At 39.1% G+C, this 18,050-nt stretch overlaps 1 protein-coding gene across 1 annotated transcript in view; it reads right to left on the bottom strand.

The window, feature by feature from the left end:
* Positions 1-18,050, bottom strand: part of ADGRD1 (adhesion G protein-coupled receptor D1) — a 165,008-nt gene that overhangs the window by 17,645 nt on the left and 129,313 nt on the right. The window contains 1 exon segment of the mRNA XM_019470780.1: positions 9,949-10,040. Within this exon segment, the coding sequence (XP_019326325.1) occupies positions 9,949-10,040 (92 nt within the window).

Here is an 18,050-nt window from a genome sequence, read left to right as displayed (position 1 = left end):
GTGGGGTGCGGGCGGGCCGCGGAGGCAGATGGCTGCTGGGGAGCCGCCACCAGTGCCAGCGCTTGTGTCTGAGGCTCTTTTGGCTTTTCGGAACCGTCTCAAGCCCTTTGCTTTAGTAACATGTTGCAGCATTGGGTACAGCTGCGGTTCCATATACATTATGAAAATGAAAACCAGACTCTGCGGTCATTTATTTTTTTGATTTCTGAGCTGAGGATTTGCTGATTCTCTTGTTCTGTACAGTGGGCTCAGACGACAGCTCATGACAAGTTCCTTTATGCGGCTCCATACATATTTATGTCTGTCTTATTGCTGCTTACTTTATTGGACAAGTAATCCGAATCATTACTACACCTCTACTCACATGAGAGCATCCAAGGCTTCTTTGTTCTGTTACAAACATCTGTTATTCCGATGTTCCCTAGTTTTTTAATATCTTTATTAAAATAAGGCAACTAACCTGGGAGGGTGGCTGGAGAAGCTACGTGAGACTCACTGGGGATAATAAACACAGCAGAGTTAAAGAATATGGCTCTTCATGGGGTGTTACAGGACCTCACTTTGAAAATCTCACTATTTCTGACATTCTCATGCTTTCAATTATCATCTGACTTAACTGCCTTTTTGATTATTTCTGACATTGTTCCAAAAGAAAAGGGCTTTTTATTCGGTTTCTTTCACTAAAATATATGTTTCTGCCTTACATCTTTTTCAATTGAAAAGAATTGGGCATAATTTCCAATTTCTATTTCCAAAACACCTGTAACACATCTATAGTTAATGGCATTTTATTACCTTCCTGAAGATAGTATCTAAAAGTTTAAAAGGACTTTTGATTCTAAAATATGACCTTTTCTTTATTGTAATTACCCGTATTTTTCATCTATTTAATTTTATTTTGAGAGAGCATTGTCGGGAAAATATGTAAATCACACTTAGCTAAGAGCTGTGTCAGACTGGGTAGTGATTTACAAGGTTGCTTCATCTATTTAATTGAGAGAGGAGAGAGCATTGTCGGGAAAATATGTAAATCACACTTAGCTGTGTCAGACGTCAGACTGGGTAGTGATTTACAAGGTTGCCTAGAGCTCTGCACAAGGTGCATGTTTAAATAAGCATTTACTTTATGCGATGGCATAACTATAATATTTGTCTTATTATTCTGCATAAAGCTGACATAGAGTTCTAGGATTATAAATTGGACCAAGGATGTAAATGCAGCAGTTCAAGCAAACTCCTGAAGTTATTGCTGTTCACAGTGAATTGTACCACTTCATGATGAACGACCAGCATTTAATTATTACGCTGGTACCAGGCATAAAGCCATGACTCATAACACTGTCCTCCTCCTACCGATATTTTCATGGCTTAAAATCAGATATTAAAAGATTGAAACCTAAAAACAATTAGGAATTTTTTTTAAAAAAGTGAACTTCAAAGCTCTTTTTCACTGTAGACTTTCAAAAGCTGAAACTTTCTGTTGTTATTCTAAAGTAAAGATGACATGCTATTCTTTAGACAACTTGGGGCGAGGTGGGGTGACACCACACCTGCATTGTTCCCGTATGTCCAAATATCATATCGCTAACATCATCTTTGACCCAGCTCCTGTGTATGCTGGCACCTTGTATACCGTGAAAGACTCCTCAGGAATGATCCAACTTTAGGCATGTGGCCAGCAGAGAGTTTTGTTCTCATTAAATGCTGTATAAATCCTGATTTGACTTCAGGAGACCCCGTCTCAACGTAGTATACCCTCAAGCTCCTGCAGAGAACAGCTTTCACCTGCAGCAACTGCTCTTAGAGTTTACCAGGGACTGATAGGGTGGAATCAAGAAATTGATTCAACCATAGATCAATAAGCACAACATAGGTTTCTAGACATTGAAGATGAGAAATAGCTGAAGGGTGGCTTGGTATGGCCCCTTCCCTCATACCCTTCCCTTCCATTACTGATTCTGTTGTGCTCAGAGCAAGGTTTCATCACAGGGATTTAATGACCAATTTTTAATAAGCCTCATTCTATCCTGACATTCAGATATGAAAACAAACATGCCTAAGCATCTCTAATGAAAAGTATTATATCCTTATACTCAGAAAATCCAGCACCTCTTAAATATAAAGTTTTCCTAGTATATTTTGTACCTATATCATAGAATAGTTTGGGTTAGAAGGGACCTTTAAAGGTCATCTAGTCCAACTCCCCCTGCAATGAGCAGGGACATTTTCAACTAGAAGTCTTACTGCCCTTCCTAATACAAGAAAGAAACAGGCACACGAGTATCAGAGCTACTTGTTCCTTTGGAGCCCACAATCAACAGGCCCTGATCACCCTGGAGCAGTAAATCCTGTTTAAGGAGAAATGACAGACGGAAAACAATTCCCACAGAGGATGATTTTGGCTCAGAAGGAGACAACCAAGAAAAAAATAAGCTGTGGAAGGACTCACAATGTCATCTTGTCCAGCTCAGACACAAGACAGGATCAGTTGTCGCTCCTGGCACCAGAATTAGCCCTGATAGACATTTGTGCAACCACTTCCGAAAGCCGTTCAAAGACAGAAGCTCAGCAGCTCTCCAGGTGATCAACTCCATTGCTTTGCAACTCCCCTCCCGCTATTGGAAGCTTAAAGATATTTGGTTTTTTCATCAGTTTAAGCCTATTACTATTTGTTCCTTTTCCTGTGGTTTTGCAGAGTAGCCTCCTCTCTGCAGCTGTGTTTTACATACTTTTAAGCTTTTATTACTCCCCCCAAAATGTGCCTGAAATGCGCCTGAACAATCACAACATGGCCTGGAGCCTTTCTCCAGTGCTATGACTCTTAGCATCTGCGGTAGAGAAAGCACTACCATTACTGTCATTATGGCTCCTAAAAGATTAGCACTTCCTCGTTAATACTCTCATTGGCAACATTCAAACCCGTGTATTTTTAGTCTAAAACTCTGAGTCTAATAAGGAGATACCCAAACTGCATTTGTATTTGTCATATTCAATGAGCCAAAAATTTAATTAGGTTGAAGTAGCAGTAGCACTTCAGCTCACTAATTGTCATTGCTTAATACTTTCATTTTGATTATTTCCTTTATTGCCAGTCAACTTTTCTCCTTCCAAGAGTTTCCATAAGGTACATCACTCACGCTGTTTGAAGCCATGTTCAATGAACATGATTCCTTACACACAATTAGAAATTGTCAAGAGAAGTAATTGCTGAAAGCAGATTTGGCCTGCCACACCGCTCTTTCTAACCGATGGCTCTCCTTCAGCTCTTTTCTTTTTCAACAGAGCACAAAAAACAGGGGCTCTGTTTCTCCGAGGGCTGCACTGCAGCATCTGCCACCCAGAAAGACAGAGAAAGGATTTTCTATTGCTATGGATTTTGAATCCCCGTAGACTTTCAGAAGAGTCTGCAGACTGTAGCTGGCTCCTCACCCCTCTTGGAAAGGGCGGGGGGGGCGAGAAAAAGAAATTCTCTACTGATATCACAAAGGGGTGGAATTTAGTTATGGAGGGAGATTATGGTATCTCCTTTGGCAGGAGAGCTCTCACGAGAGCTTCAAGCAAGTGCCGTGATTGACAAGTATGTTCTGTGAAAATGAACAGCTGCAAATAATCTTAGAAAGAGAAGTCTTTGGACATCAAATGACATGAAACAGGAATGGAATCACAAGAACAAAATGCAACAAATACACGGTATCTTGCAGAATAATGCCTGACGTTAAAAGCACCAAAGCTATCAGCCCTAACTCGGAGGATTGGTATCCGAGTGACTGGGCTGAAAGGCAGGCAGTATGTTTATAAACAAAGTAAAATGCTGATGCAGAGTCATGGCATGGAATGGATCGTTGATTAAACGGATGAGCAATTTGCCACAGTGCATTCGGTGTGCTGCAGGGATGTAATAGATGGCTTTGCAAAGTGCTTCGGAATGGTCAATTACACGGTTAAACCATACAGATGTCTGCAGCATCATGAGCTGTTGGAGGACAACCCTCTTGTATTTGTATCTGTCAAAGGGAAAATCTTTCTGTACAGCTTATTTTTTTTCAAATAACCAAAGTAAGGAATGGATCTGCATTAAACCTATACACTCTGTTTTCAGTTTCATCCGAAGTGGTTTATGCTATATTAAAAAATGCGGAACTAACACAACAGCTTACATGACTTGCCCTGCTGAGCTTTCCTTGAAGCCCTGTTTTGCTCCCATGCACTGCAGCCACTGCCATTTGTTCCAATTCTTAGTCATTAATTTAACTAAACAGAAAAAATGTTTTTCCTTCACTCAATAGAGAACTAAGAGGCTGTTTTATTATTTTACTGAGTGAGGATCGAGCTTTGAGGGATGAAGGGAATGAGTAAAATGAAAGAAAGAACAGGGTAAAAAGCTAAGAAATATTTCTAATTTTGTCGTAATTGCTTTCTTCGTGGATGATTATGATAGCTATCACTTCTGGTTCACCAGCTTCTGAAATGTACGCTTTCTAAAAAAGATAGAGATTTTTCCAGCTCATTGGACCATTTCAAGCGAGCAGTGAGAAAGTATTCACTAAGAGTTGGACTTGGACATTTATTCAAGAAAAGTTAATGCAACTGTCTCTTCTGGACAATACGACGCAAAAGTAAACTAGCTGGGAAAGCGCAGTGGTACGGCTAAGCATGGTATCTTTGTTTCTAGACTAAACCTACTATTCCTGCAACAGAAACGTGCTTTGCATTTCTTCCTCTATTACGATAAATATTAGTCTTAGTGCAAAACTAAGATCTTTGAAAATTGTATTATACTTTAACCCACGTAATCCAGGAGCCAGGTAACTCATGTAATCAAACGAATATCTGTGATAGACTTCATCAGGGAAGAGTTCTCCCCACGGGTAATGAAATGTGCACATTTCTAAAACACTGTCACATTAGATACCTTTTCTCACTGTAACAGAGAAGTAACTTCCCAAGTAAACACAGTGATGAGACTGTGAAGGGGTAGACAGCAAGAAAAAAGCTATTTAAGTCCTAATAAGAGTTAATTAATTCACTGAGGGGAATTAAGACTTTACATGCAGCAGAAATAAGTAAGAAAAAGAGTTCAGATGGTCCATAACTTAGAAATGTAATCATGTGCCTTTTCAAGCACGTGAGCAATTCCATTAAACTAATCTGCTTTAATTGCATTAAGCTTAGAGAGACTACTCGTACGCTTAAACTCAAACATTTGATTAATTATTTCCTTAAAAGAGGGCCCAGCCAAGAAGAATGGATAATGCAAACAAATGTATGTATGCATTTAAATGTTTCAAGCTATTTGATTCAGCATTCTATAAACAAAAACATTCAAATTAGCTTTTTGGCGGAAAATCTGTTCCCTGGATGCAAAACATTCTCAGAAAGCACAATCTGAATTATCACACAAAATTATTCTGCTGAGAGCCAATAGCTAATCATCTAATAAAAGGTTCAAATATAATCAATCACAGCTAAGTGAAACAGCTCATGTTCTATACATGTGTTCGATATGCATCAAAAAAACAATACAAAAAGCATGTTTTTAAGTAAATTCAAGTAATACATAGGAGCTGATGATAATTTTTTGCTCAGCTCTTACCGGTAAACTGCTCTTGCAGAATTAACGTCTCAGACGCTAAAAAAGTGACTGTTTTCACAAACACACAAAAATTCCTACAAAAACCAAATACTTACTGTCCACACTGTCACGGGAGTCTCTTTTGCTTTAATTAACATCTCTGATCATATACTGATTAATTAATTATATTCATTTTGCCTTAAATTATTGGGTATTTTGCAGTTTATGTATCATATAAACTTATTCTTTTACGCTGCTTCTTCAATTTATCCTATATTTTATTTTGGGGGTGCTATTATTATTTACTTTAAACAGACAAACAAACAGACATGCCCACACCAGTATCTCTGAAACTAGAATAAAATATTCAGCAAGATGCTGTCTGGTATCTCTATTGTGACAAGCAACATCTGAACGTGAAGAGGTCAATCAGCCCATAATGTACTGCACTTTGTTCTGAGCAAAATGTGAATGGGGAAGATGAATAATAAATTATTTTTATGATAAAAAAGGAATTTTGTTCACAACTTCCTTTTCTATTTTGGCTTTTAAACACGAAGTTTGACGGACGCTGCCTTCAGAGCGGAGCACTGGCTCACCCTGATGCTTTTTCTGTACTCGCATTTGAGTCAGCATTTGAGAGGACCTGTTGCCATATGGAAAATCAGGAACGATTACTCTAAATAATTACCTCAGTTTATTACTGTCTGTTGCCAAGAGAAACAAGCCTTGTTGGTAATATCCACTTGCGTTGCCAAGTAACTTAATCTTTAGGGAAACTAAATACGCTCCAGTACTAGCACTTCTCTAACAATAAATATCCTTTCTAACTGATATCATCATGGCTCACAACCGCATCTTTGTTCTGACAATTTCCTAAGCTAACCTCTGCTCAGTCATGGGTTGACGGCCTCAGAGGTGTGAATTATCACACCTGGCTTGAGCCGTGCACAGAGATGGTATCTGAGTACGAGCCGGGCAGTCTAGGCTTCCCTCACAGTCACAGGGAAGACATCAGAACTTTTAAGGCAAGTGAGATGAACACTTAACAGACGAGATCAACTGCACGGTAGAAGCACCCATTTCTCCATTGATCAGGAGTCCAGGTGGAGGTGTCAGCTTTACTGAGCTCTAAAGTTAGGGGAGATGAACCCAGGTCAGGTGCCCTCCCATCCAGGCTGCCACTGGAAATGGAAGCCAGCCCTTGTCAGCATGATTAAACTTTTCCTTTGGCAAGAGGTGAGCCTGATGACGAGCCTGTTGCGTAAAACCTGTAGGCTGGGATTTTCAGACTATAGCGGCTGTTCATACTTGAACTCAACAGCAGCCGCGAGTGTGAGGCCTCTTAGTCAGGTGCTTAAAAGCAGATATAAATACCGGCCTCAGTTACCGCGGAGAGCAAGCTGGCGCTGGCACCTCCCTCGCGCTTCCGCCATGGGCACTTCGGTCGCTCTCCAGCCAGTTTTGCCAGGCCTTTCAGTTCTTTATCACTTGTAAACCTCGAAACCCTGCTGTTGAAGTGCTATCATCCAAATTGTTGCAGACAGCAACTTACTGTTTCTCATTGTGCCTTCCACTTAAATTTCATTCCAGCTTGAAAAGACAGCACTGAAATCCCTCTTTTTTCCCCTCTCAAGTTTATTAGATTGATCAGGCTTTCCCTCCACGGCTCCTTGCGCTGCAGTTCTCATTTTCTTTTGTCTTTGGCTTTCTGAAACCGTGAACACAGGCCTAAAAAAAACCCCACTTCTGCCTTACGTACCACTTCACTGCAGCAAACAACTGCAGCGTGGTGACAAAGTGCTTTCTTGTCTCACCAAAACCACGTTGTGCCATTTCAATTCAGCTGAGTTTCTAAGAAGTGCTTGATAAATTCTTTCTAACGCATTGCAGTTTCGCCCGTAGCTAATATCAAACGAACTGCACTATTCGGATGGATGCCTGACAGGCCCTTTATTTAAGGCTCATATTACACAAAGCATTTTGCAGACTTCAGTGATTCCTCCCCTAAGCCAATTGAACTTGTTAATTCAAAAACTACCTTGTAGTCCTTGCTGACAGTGACTTGACAGAAACTACAGAGCTTATTGCGTTTTTCTGGTTTCTCTGTGCTCTCTGTCACTGATTCGTTTTGCTGTACTTATCCACTCTCACATGTTAACAACCTCTAATCAACATCCAGGATCCTTCAGTGGTTGGAGGCACGGGTTTTTTCACTATGAAAAACATTTCCCGTGCAGCTGCCAGAACCCTCAGAACCCTCCTTTGTTTTGTTCTCTTCTTTTTTGGAAAACGGTACCCTGGACAGAACGATTTCACACTAGACATACAAACTTCTCACCTGTATAAGGAATACTGATGACAAGAAAATGAAATCCAGTGTTACAAGAAAAATTTTTTTCCAACAGGCCAGTTACTCTCTCCATGACATCCTCCGTACATGAAACTCTAATTCATCATGCCTCACCGCTACGTTGAATCAGGGTATAAATACTCTCTAAGATCTGATTTGGACAGCTATTTATGCCCTTCTCATTTCAAATTTCTTCTGAGAACCCATTTCTGTAATGATATCTACAGAAAAAGAGCTATTCTGTATGTTCTGTTTACCTTCAATTATATTTTATTGAATTAATTTAGTTCTATGAGGAAAGCTGTTCTATCAGAGCATATTGCTGCTTAACCAATAATTTAATGATTGAATGCTTCCAGATATATCTTCCCATTGATTATCATTTTTCTCCATCGCCATCACTTTTGTTAGGCCAAATCCTAAAACTGTACTTTAAAAATTACTTGGCCCAAGGAGCATCTCTTAGCCAGGGTGTCTGGAGAAGTCACATTTTCCATACAGAGCTCCATCATTCCAAATCTACAGCTGATAATATTTGAACTAAGAACATATACTCCTGATTAAATGGGTTTCATCTTCTTCCTAGACCAAACATTCATAAATTGTTTTACTTATGTACACACACATAGTTTTCTTTTAAAAATTAATATGTATTAGTGTGCAGGGTACAGCGTGTATTGAACCAATTCTTTGTAATACAAGCAAGGAAATACCTAAGTACATAGAACAATCTGCGTAGCTCCTCTTCTATTTATGGAGGTTGTTCCTTTGTCTTCGTAATTCCAATAGTTTATACAAATTGGCATTGACAATATACAGTTATTTGCTTCCTAAGGTTCTATATTTCCTTTGTATTTCTGAAGGTCAGAGGGACTCAGCCAAACCTGAAACAGCCATTTTAATTCCCAGTCTTTTCATTTCACTACAATGTAATTATCTTATAGATTTTTGTGTAGACTTATTTACTGTTTTTCTTTTCCTGTTGGATAAGTCTACAATAACTAAACTAACTTCAATTAGGTAACTGTCACCAATATTTAAAACTTAATGGCATTTTTAAAATTACGTAAGTAATCCAAGCATAAAAATTATTCTTTATGATACCATGTCAGAGTAGTGGCACCAAATCCTTATCATACAATAGCCTGTGACTCAGAAACATTAAACACAAACCATCATCACATTTTTCTTCTACCTAAGTTACATATTTCTTGAGTTTATATACAGTGTCCTTTTTATATTTGGACTAAAGCATCTTTAGGAGATACAAAATACAAAAGGGAATATTCAGCATCTTACTTTAAACTCAGTATATTAAATTATCTTCTTAGCTACCCATATGTAATCCTATAGATTTTAGAAATCAGAATTTGTCCTTGTGTATTCAGATATAGCAATGTGTCTACCTTACATTTCTAGCCTTGCTAGCGCAGTATTTTAAAGACGATATGCTCTCAGAGAGGCCACCATCCCAAGAGGCTCAAGGCACCTTGATATAAAGACATGCTTGAATTTAAGCACACATTTAAGTTCAGCATAAGTCTGTGTGCTTTGCAGTATCAAGAGAGTCTTAAAGATAAGCATATGCCTAAATATTATGCTGAACTGGGGATAGAAACAAGGTTTATCCTCTGAAGGAGCAGAATAGTTGCAATACCCCAGTACAGATTAATGATGTTCTGTGAGATTTATCTTTGAATATAGCAGGAAGAGGAAAATCTCCATTAATAAAAGGGAAAAATCATGAATCAGCAAATGCTGGAGACTGTAATAAGCAGGAAAACACTTTAGCTCATTCTGAACCACAGGTTTCATCCTCTGGCAGCACTAGGCTTTCATAAAATATAGGTGAACTGCCTGCATTCTAGAGAATGATGTGCTACCTTTAACTTTATTTGCTTTTTACTAAAGAGGAATGATATCAGTGCTCTGGGAGAAGCATGATATCATGTCTCCATGGTATAACATCGCTAGTGTGAGATTATTAACTTGTTATAGTATCATTTGACTGAGAAAAACTTACTTGAAGGCATTGGCATCTCCGTGGACCTTATAGTTGTCTGCACTGATTCTTGAGATAACTCTTGTGACAGCAATGAGAATACCGATATTGACCTGAAGAAGAAGAAGGAACAAGACTTGGTCAGGAAAGTAAGTGCTGACTGTGTCAGAGGTGCAAACTGCCCTAGGAGCGTATTATACAAATACAACAGAAAATAGGGACTTTGCGTGTTGCATTTATTTGGCAAAAGAGGTTTCCAATTTTGGACTGGTACAGTCTGACCTTCTCAATGGATTTCCCTCTCCCCACAGTGGGTACTTCTTGCTTGTGCTTTCTTTCCTTCAGGAACAGTCCTTGTCTGTTTAGGCTAAGGCTGGACTGATACATTGCTTCAAAGCTAAAGAAGTGCTCAGGATCCCCACTGTACAAATAAATACCCTCATAATCTCCTACCAGCTGACAAATTAGACAAGAACCTCAGTGAACAGGGGCATTTGTCTGCATGCTCTTTGGTTTTGTGCTTGCATGTGCATAGACTTCAGAAAGCACCTTTCTTGCTAGACTTCACAGTGTACAACTCCTGTTTCTTACCAACGTCTGCTTGCAATTTAAGCACAAGATTATTTTAAAACAGCAATGAGGAAAATATATTAATCCTGAACTCTGCTCTTCAAAAGCCCTGCTCTTTTTGATGTCAGGCCCAACAGAAACATCAATAAAAAGAAAAGAACTCCTACCAGAAAAGTAGGAAATCTTGAAAAGACTAACACTGAAAACATCTAACAAAAGAGAGTTTGCTCTGGAGTCACAGGTGAAGAAAGAAGGAAATCTTTATCACTTAAAGGAAATGTGGCAGACTGTCTTGCTGTGCAAAGACCTTGGGTTTAAAGAAAAAAAAAAAAGAGAGGAGAGAATGTGGAGATGAAAGACGTATTTCCCCCTTCCCGTCCAAAGTTACACATCAGCTACAAAGCTGATATTTAGCATCAAGTTAAGAACAAGGGTAGAACAAAACTATCCTGAACTACAGAACAAGAAGAAAGAGAAGACTTCAAAATAGTGCTGTTACTCAGTTAAAACTCAATAACCATACTCTATTTTGACATAAAGTATTCTAATTCTGAGGATGAGAGGGTGAATTAAAAGATGTTTACGTTTGAAGATAATGATTTCCTTGGTATTTTTCAAATCTTCTTATCACTCTTTTCACTTTAGATTTCTAAGGGCAGATCATCACCTGGTGTAAAGTAGGAGCATAGCTCTGGTAGTTCATTTCTGCCGCGGCTTTTTAGCCCATCCAAAGAATACCCTGTGGAACCTGAGAGCTTTTCAATTACAAGTGTACTTCTTGTTCAAAAAGCTTTACAGAGATGAATAAGAGGTGAAATTCAATGGTCTTGGGATCATTTTCCCTATTCCCACTAAATCATATTTTGTAAATATCTTTTATATATTCTTTAAGGTGGTAACGAGCATTTTTGAGAAACCCACTTACATGCTAAATATGCATGTTGACTGAAGCAGCAATAGATTAACGTGAACAAGTTACACTTTCTCTTCTCTTTCTCTCTTCTCTTTTTCCTCCAAACTCTCCAATTTTCTGCTGCATGTCCACCAAATGATCATCATCATTACTCCAGCTTTTCATGGGAATTGCACACAAAATGCCTCTCTGTACCCTTAACTTCTTTCCTGACACATTATCTTTCAGCAGCCTTTTTTAGTCTTTCATCCAAAATACCAGTCTCCCCTTTTGACACTTGAGGATGTCTGATTGACAGTTCAAGCTCATCCTGGCACCGTTGCTCCATGATCCCTTTTCCTCATGACTGCAGACAACAGCACACTCCTGCCAGCCTCACAAGCGCTTAACCTTAATGCTTTCTTCCATTCCTAATTCTTTTTCTAGATTTTGCTTTCTGCATAGCATTTTTAAAAATATGCAGATTATGCCTAAACAATGTATATTCAAATACTCGCCAAAAAAATCCTATGAAGTAAAAAAAAAAAAGATGAAACCTCATTCTTCAAATTGTGAATTTCCTGCATCTTACAAAAGTCAGTGAAAGTTATGAATTATAAGCACCACCAAATGAATTCTCAGAATCTTGCAAACTCTCACTCAAACTGGACAAGAACCCTAAGATCTGGTCATGAAAACAGCACAAGCAAGATAGTCTCAAAGGAGACAAATTAGATGGTTTTCTAAAGCACAAACTGTTCAGCATTTCTAGCTGAATTGTAATTTCTTTATGTAAAAGAAATTAAATTGAAATTAATTTCCTAGGTATTTTGGATGGCCTAAAGTGAAAATTTAAAAAGGCCTTGAGCTTCTCCTCTTGTGCAGCTGGCGTGACTATATCCTTTCCAGGGCTCATTAGTAATATATTTAAAAGATGAGAAGGAAACACTGTGATCTCACAGCTGATAAAAACCAAGGTACTTGTAAAAATAGCAACGAACCATTACACTCAAGTCCCAAAGTTCTATATTTAAATTTCCTGAACCACTTGAAAATTTTTGTTTGGGTATTTGAGAAATTAGAGTAATCTCATCCAGCCTAAATAAACAGATTAGCTACAAATATCTTCCTTTGCTAATATTTCAGTAAGTAAAGCATGGAGGTATTTCCACTGCCCTTATAATGGGAAACCAAAATACAGCCACTGAATTGTTCCTCTAGTGATTTTTTTGGCACCTGACGTAAATACTTTGCCAATGATTTGAATAGGAGAATGCTTAGTTGGTGAAACACTCGTTATGCTTTAACCTGTATCAGAATGTTCAAACCAGGAGAATAAACATTTAGATAAGGGAACTGTACACAGTTCCTATTTTTTACTTTTCTGAGAGGCCAGGTTACCTGACAGTTGCAGTTATTTTGCCTTAAAATTACAAAGGAACTTAGAATATTTTTGCTTGCAGGTACTGGCCACGCTCTACTTTTCAAAAAAATGTAACTAATAACATTAGCGCTTGTTTCCTAACTCACAGGACTCCTTTCAAGGCAGCTTGTCCAACCCCAGGCACTCGCAAGTCTCTGCAAAATCAGCAGGAGCTGCCAGTTCCCATTATTGTAGGCTTGATCCAAAGCCCACCGGAGCCCATGGAAAGATCCCAATGACATCAGGGAGCTCTGGCTCACTCTAGTGACAACTTCATCCGACTAAAAATTGTCAGATCAGGAAGAGAGTTAAATGAGTAAAAACGACCTCTTTCAATAACTTTTCTCATCAAAAGTTTGTCAGACCCGATACAGTGAGACAAATTCTTTCCCTCACTTAGGTTTTTTTGCAGGGGCTTCACCTAGATTTCCTCCAAGTCTCATGAGATTTTTGTTTCTTCTTTAGTGCAGTGCACAAATCCCATGTGTAAAACCCTCTGATGTGGTGTGTTGCATCCTAGCCAAGAAAAGGCTTGGCAGCACAGAGGAACTAAAAAAAAAAAAAAAAATGGATAAAACATATTGCCTTAATTAAATCCATTGACCAGCCTTCCTCTAAAACCACAAACTATTTTAGGCTCCACTTCAGTTTTGGGCAACGGTACAGGGAGTTAATAGCTGACTCTTCTAATCTGAGGTTTAACATACTCTCTCACGGTGCGAGTTAATTTGATCCTTATCATGACATCATTAGTAGCACACCAACGCTGCAAGTTGTTGCAGTTGCAGCCCATTGCTAGGTCACATCAGAAATCATTACTGGCTATGATGCATTTCCAAACACAGCTAGTCGATTAAATTAGATCGATGTCGAAATCTGGGAGGATGATTTTGGAAAGCCTGATTCCACTCTTAGCTATCCCAGAGCAACTACAGATGGAATAGAATAAATTGAGTTATTTTAGCCTTCTGTGTACGTGACTTCATATTAATGCATGTAGTATCACACCAGTCTGAATATCAGAGCAAAACTTTGCGGTTGGAAAGGAAATACGCAAGAAAATAAATAATAAATAAAAGGTGTAACAGATCCCTGACTTCTACTCTTTCCTAATACTAATCCTTAATTTTTAATTTCTTACACTCTGTCCCATTGTTCAAAAAAATGTTGCATGCTTTCCTGTTGGTTAAGTAAGAAGAAATGTAATTTTAAAATAATGAAGGAATTAATTTTAAAATGTAGTATCACACCAGTCTGAATATCAGAGCAAAACTTTGCGGTTGGAAAGGAAATACGCAAGAAAATAAATAATAAATAAAAGGTGTAACAGATCCCTGACTTCTACTCTTTCCTAATACTAATCCTTAATTTTTAATTTCTTACAATCTGTCCCATTGTTCAAAAAAATGTTGCATGCTTTCCTGTTGGTTAAGTAAGAAGAAATGTAATTTTAAAATAATGAAGGAATTTAATTTTAAAATAGTAAAAGTGCTCATAACCGAGCATTAATAAGAAAAAATGAGAAGCTTAGCCACTGTGGTCTGTTCATTTGTGCTCTAATCCACCACAGCACTTAAGTATGTACTTGATTTCAATGACTCTGAGGAATCCTACTGTTTCAGGGCCTTTAAACGCTTTGGGTCCAATTCTGTCACCTTTTCCCATGATGAATGATGTCTAACAGGGAACAAGAATTGTCACTTTTCAACCGGGGGACCTACCTGCAGAGTAAGACACTATTCAACATACGAAAATGATCCTAATTCTGCACTGGTACGTAAAGGTATGAATAAATACCATAAGACAACAGAACTAAATCATGTATGATCAGCAGGTATAAGGGAGAGAATACTTTTTTATATGTAGAATATTCATAAGCGAGTACCAACTGAAAACTGTGACGGCAATCTCAGCCTGGGACCCAAGTTCCAGGCAGTGCCATCTGAAGACACCAGTTACAAAGCTGACGTCCCCACAGAACAGAACTGTTAGCAATATGCTAATGAAAATCATTTAGCTCCATAAAAATGCTGTTTATCAGAAAGACCTGTAAAAAACCACCAGGAAAATAACTACTTACAGGGAAAACAATAGAAAGGACTTGCCACTACAGGCCAATATCTCCCCCCGCAACGGATTGTTCACTGTCTGCAGCACGCCCACTGCTCTGTGTACACAGATGCTTTCCGCAGAATTTCCTTAATTCTGCCATATCTATGGAAACACACCAAGGCAGCAGATGGCTGATAACAAACAAAGCCTTCTGCCAGAAGTTTTAATGTCTTGTTCCAAAAATTCAGGTGCTTTGTTAAGTTTGTTTTTTTTTCCTTTGAAAATATGTCCCAGGCCCACTTTGGCTGTGATTAGTTTGGTTTTCAAATTAATTGCAACGATTTTTTTGCGAAGCTGCCTTAAGAGGATGCTGTAGAGGCTTGAGTGTTGTGGTTTGGGGGGTGGAGGAGAGCGATCTTTAAACCTTAAGATGCAGGTAGAAGCCAAAAGACCTACACGTAGAAGGAACCATTTCTTTCATCTCATGCCTTGACTCAAACCCCAAGGAAAGAGCACTTTGGGTATGGGAATCCACATAGGGCTGAGGGGTTCTGTGAATTACTCCCTAGAAAAGTATGCGTGAGTACTTTTTCCCAGTCACGGCTCCCACCACTTCATTCTGTTTTAAGGCTCCGTGATGTCTATATTGCCTGTGAGGCTGTGGCAGGACAAAAGTGGACTGTGTCTGCCTAGCCTCCAGAGAGTGGGAGTTGAAAAGAGCAGTCTCCCTGTTTTCTTCACAGCATAATCCTTTTTCTTGGCACAGAGAACCTGCGGATGGAAGTAGTCAAAAACTGCTTTTTGAGACGTATTTTCAGAGCTAAACACTAGTTCATGCAACTAGTGGCTAATTCGTTATTTAAAGAGCACAGGCACACATGCACACACAAAACAGTGTTTAGCCTTGTTATTTCCCTATAGGCACTAACACATTTTTCAGCTAGCATATTCAATGCCCAGAGAGAATAATTCATCAGCTAGCTTGCTGCTATTTTGGGCAGAGCTGGGTTTAGACTATTTAACAAATTGCTCTACGTGGATCAAGCTTGTGAGCTCATTTTTTCTCTTTCTCAAAATATTTATATCCCTACAAGAATATAACTTGAGCTGCACAAATATTATATATCATAAGCGAGAGCCAGACAGTTAAACCCTTACTTTCCCTGGCAAGCAGCTACACATGCAAATTGTTGAAGGCTGTGCTCACTCAGGTGAGTAAGCGCTTCACTATCTGGCCTGTTTTGATTAATATCATCTTTGGACAGCAGCTGGGAAAGATTTGAGTTTACTGGTTGCATCTCATTTCCTCCTTTGCTGCTGAACAATGGCCAGAAAGCAAGTGCTAATGTGAGGAGGAGACATTTAAGTATTAGATTATTTTAATGGCTCTCCAATCATCAATATCTACATATCTTTGAATATAAACTCACATACAGAAGGTCTAAGGTACAGGCCAACAAGAAATTAAGTTTGTTGGAACAAAGACCAGAGCTGTTTAGCCAGCTCTAATCCAGTGATCAACATTTCTTATTTACAGGTATATGCTTTTACTTAGGTAAAAGAAATTCTGCCCTTCCTGCACAGGGACTTTCCAGTGTTGTCATTAATAATTTGATTAAAATGCTAACGTGAGGCAATTTCTGCCACATAATATAGCAACTATTTTCATTGTTTTCATAATATATGTTTATATAGCCTAGCTTTTCAGTGGCTGTATCTTGGGTGGAAGATGCTGGATTAGGCTGGGCTGGGCTGCCTATAAAAGGTGCTGATTTCACCGTCTCCCAGGCAAATGTTAGGATGTCCACTCAGCTGCAGTGTAAAATTGCCTGTGATGGAAAAAGTCAGCCAAGGAGCCACCTTCTGCTTGCCGAATAGTTATAGAGCCATGACAGTTATAGAGATATGCAATGGTGAACACCAGTTCTATATGTATAGCTCTCCTTCCTTCCTTCGGCTTGTGAGCAGGATTTGTGGATTTTTTCTGTGTGATGACATGTGGGGAAGTTTCTTTGTGCTTTCCATGGAAATCCTAGCTTTCTTAGGGAAGTACAAGGTACAGTCAGTGGCTCCTTTTGGTGCTCCTCCATGCAAGGAGCCAGGATCTTATTTTACCTGACCCTCCTTAAACACCACAGCAGGCAGACTCTGGTCTAGACTTGGGCTCATGCCTTTAAAATCCAAGTAAAGCTTTAAAGACAACCTGACTTCACTAATCAGTGAATGAATATTCCATGTTCATATTGTCACTCTGACATTATAACCTGCAGCAAAAATCATAGATAACCTGATCAATTAAAGTATTGGAAACAGTGTTGAAGAGGAATAATCTTCCACTTAATCCCTGCAAAAACCCCGCACTCCTTAAGTAATCACAGTGATTAAACTACAACTCACTGTAATTTAATGTGTGGGCATAATTAAACTGCTGCAGATCATTAATATATCAGCATCAAAGCCGTGAACCTGCACTCTCCCCTGGAAAGGCGATGTTCATTATAGCTGGCAGAGGTGTCTGCGGCAGCCACCTGAACCCCGGCAAACTTGCCTTAACAGCCCTGCCTCGATCAGCCAGACAAACTGCCACGCCTGACATCGAATTCCAAAACCAGAGAAAGAGCACAAATTCCTAATCCCTGTAAGAAGGCAGGTGCAGCTTGTGACCTTCCCCAGAACTCACCCAAAGGGTGACAGCTCGTGCCGATGTTTTAACCCATTCCTGCTAGCTGCTGACTGCTTGCAAACTCTGCCGATGATCATCTTCACTGCGGGCACTCAGCTTTACTGGGAAAAGTGAGCTCTCTACAAGCAAAAGCTTCAAAAACCAGTGGGGTGGAATCAGCCTTTCAACTTTTACTGGCGTATATGAAACACAAACCACAGAGTTGGTTCTTTTGGGGGATCTTTCTGAGAATTATTAAAACTCCCAAGATTACTCGGTTCTACACAGTTATTCATGGCCCCAGTAGGGCTGTTTCAGAAGAGGGCTGTCCCATTATTTTAGGTTGTATTTTTGTCTTGGAAGAGTGAAATTAACAGTGTGAGAATTAATATGCATAAACTAATACACGACCGTGTAAAACACAAAAATCGGAGGAGGAAAAAAATAATTCTGGATCATTCATCTCTGTCGTTCCATCAGTTTCACTGGCCTGGCACAAGGACTGACATCAGACCTCCAGCTAG

This window comes from Aptenodytes forsteri, unplaced genomic scaffold (genome assembly GCF_000699145.1).
Source record: "Aptenodytes forsteri isolate BGI_AS27 unplaced genomic scaffold, ASM69914v1 Scaffold79, whole genome shotgun sequence".
NCBI classification, from domain to species: domain Eukaryota; kingdom Metazoa; phylum Chordata; class Aves; order Sphenisciformes; family Spheniscidae; genus Aptenodytes; species Aptenodytes forsteri.
Note: the sequence above shows the minus strand (reverse complement) of the source record. Positions and strands in the feature narration are given on the sequence as shown.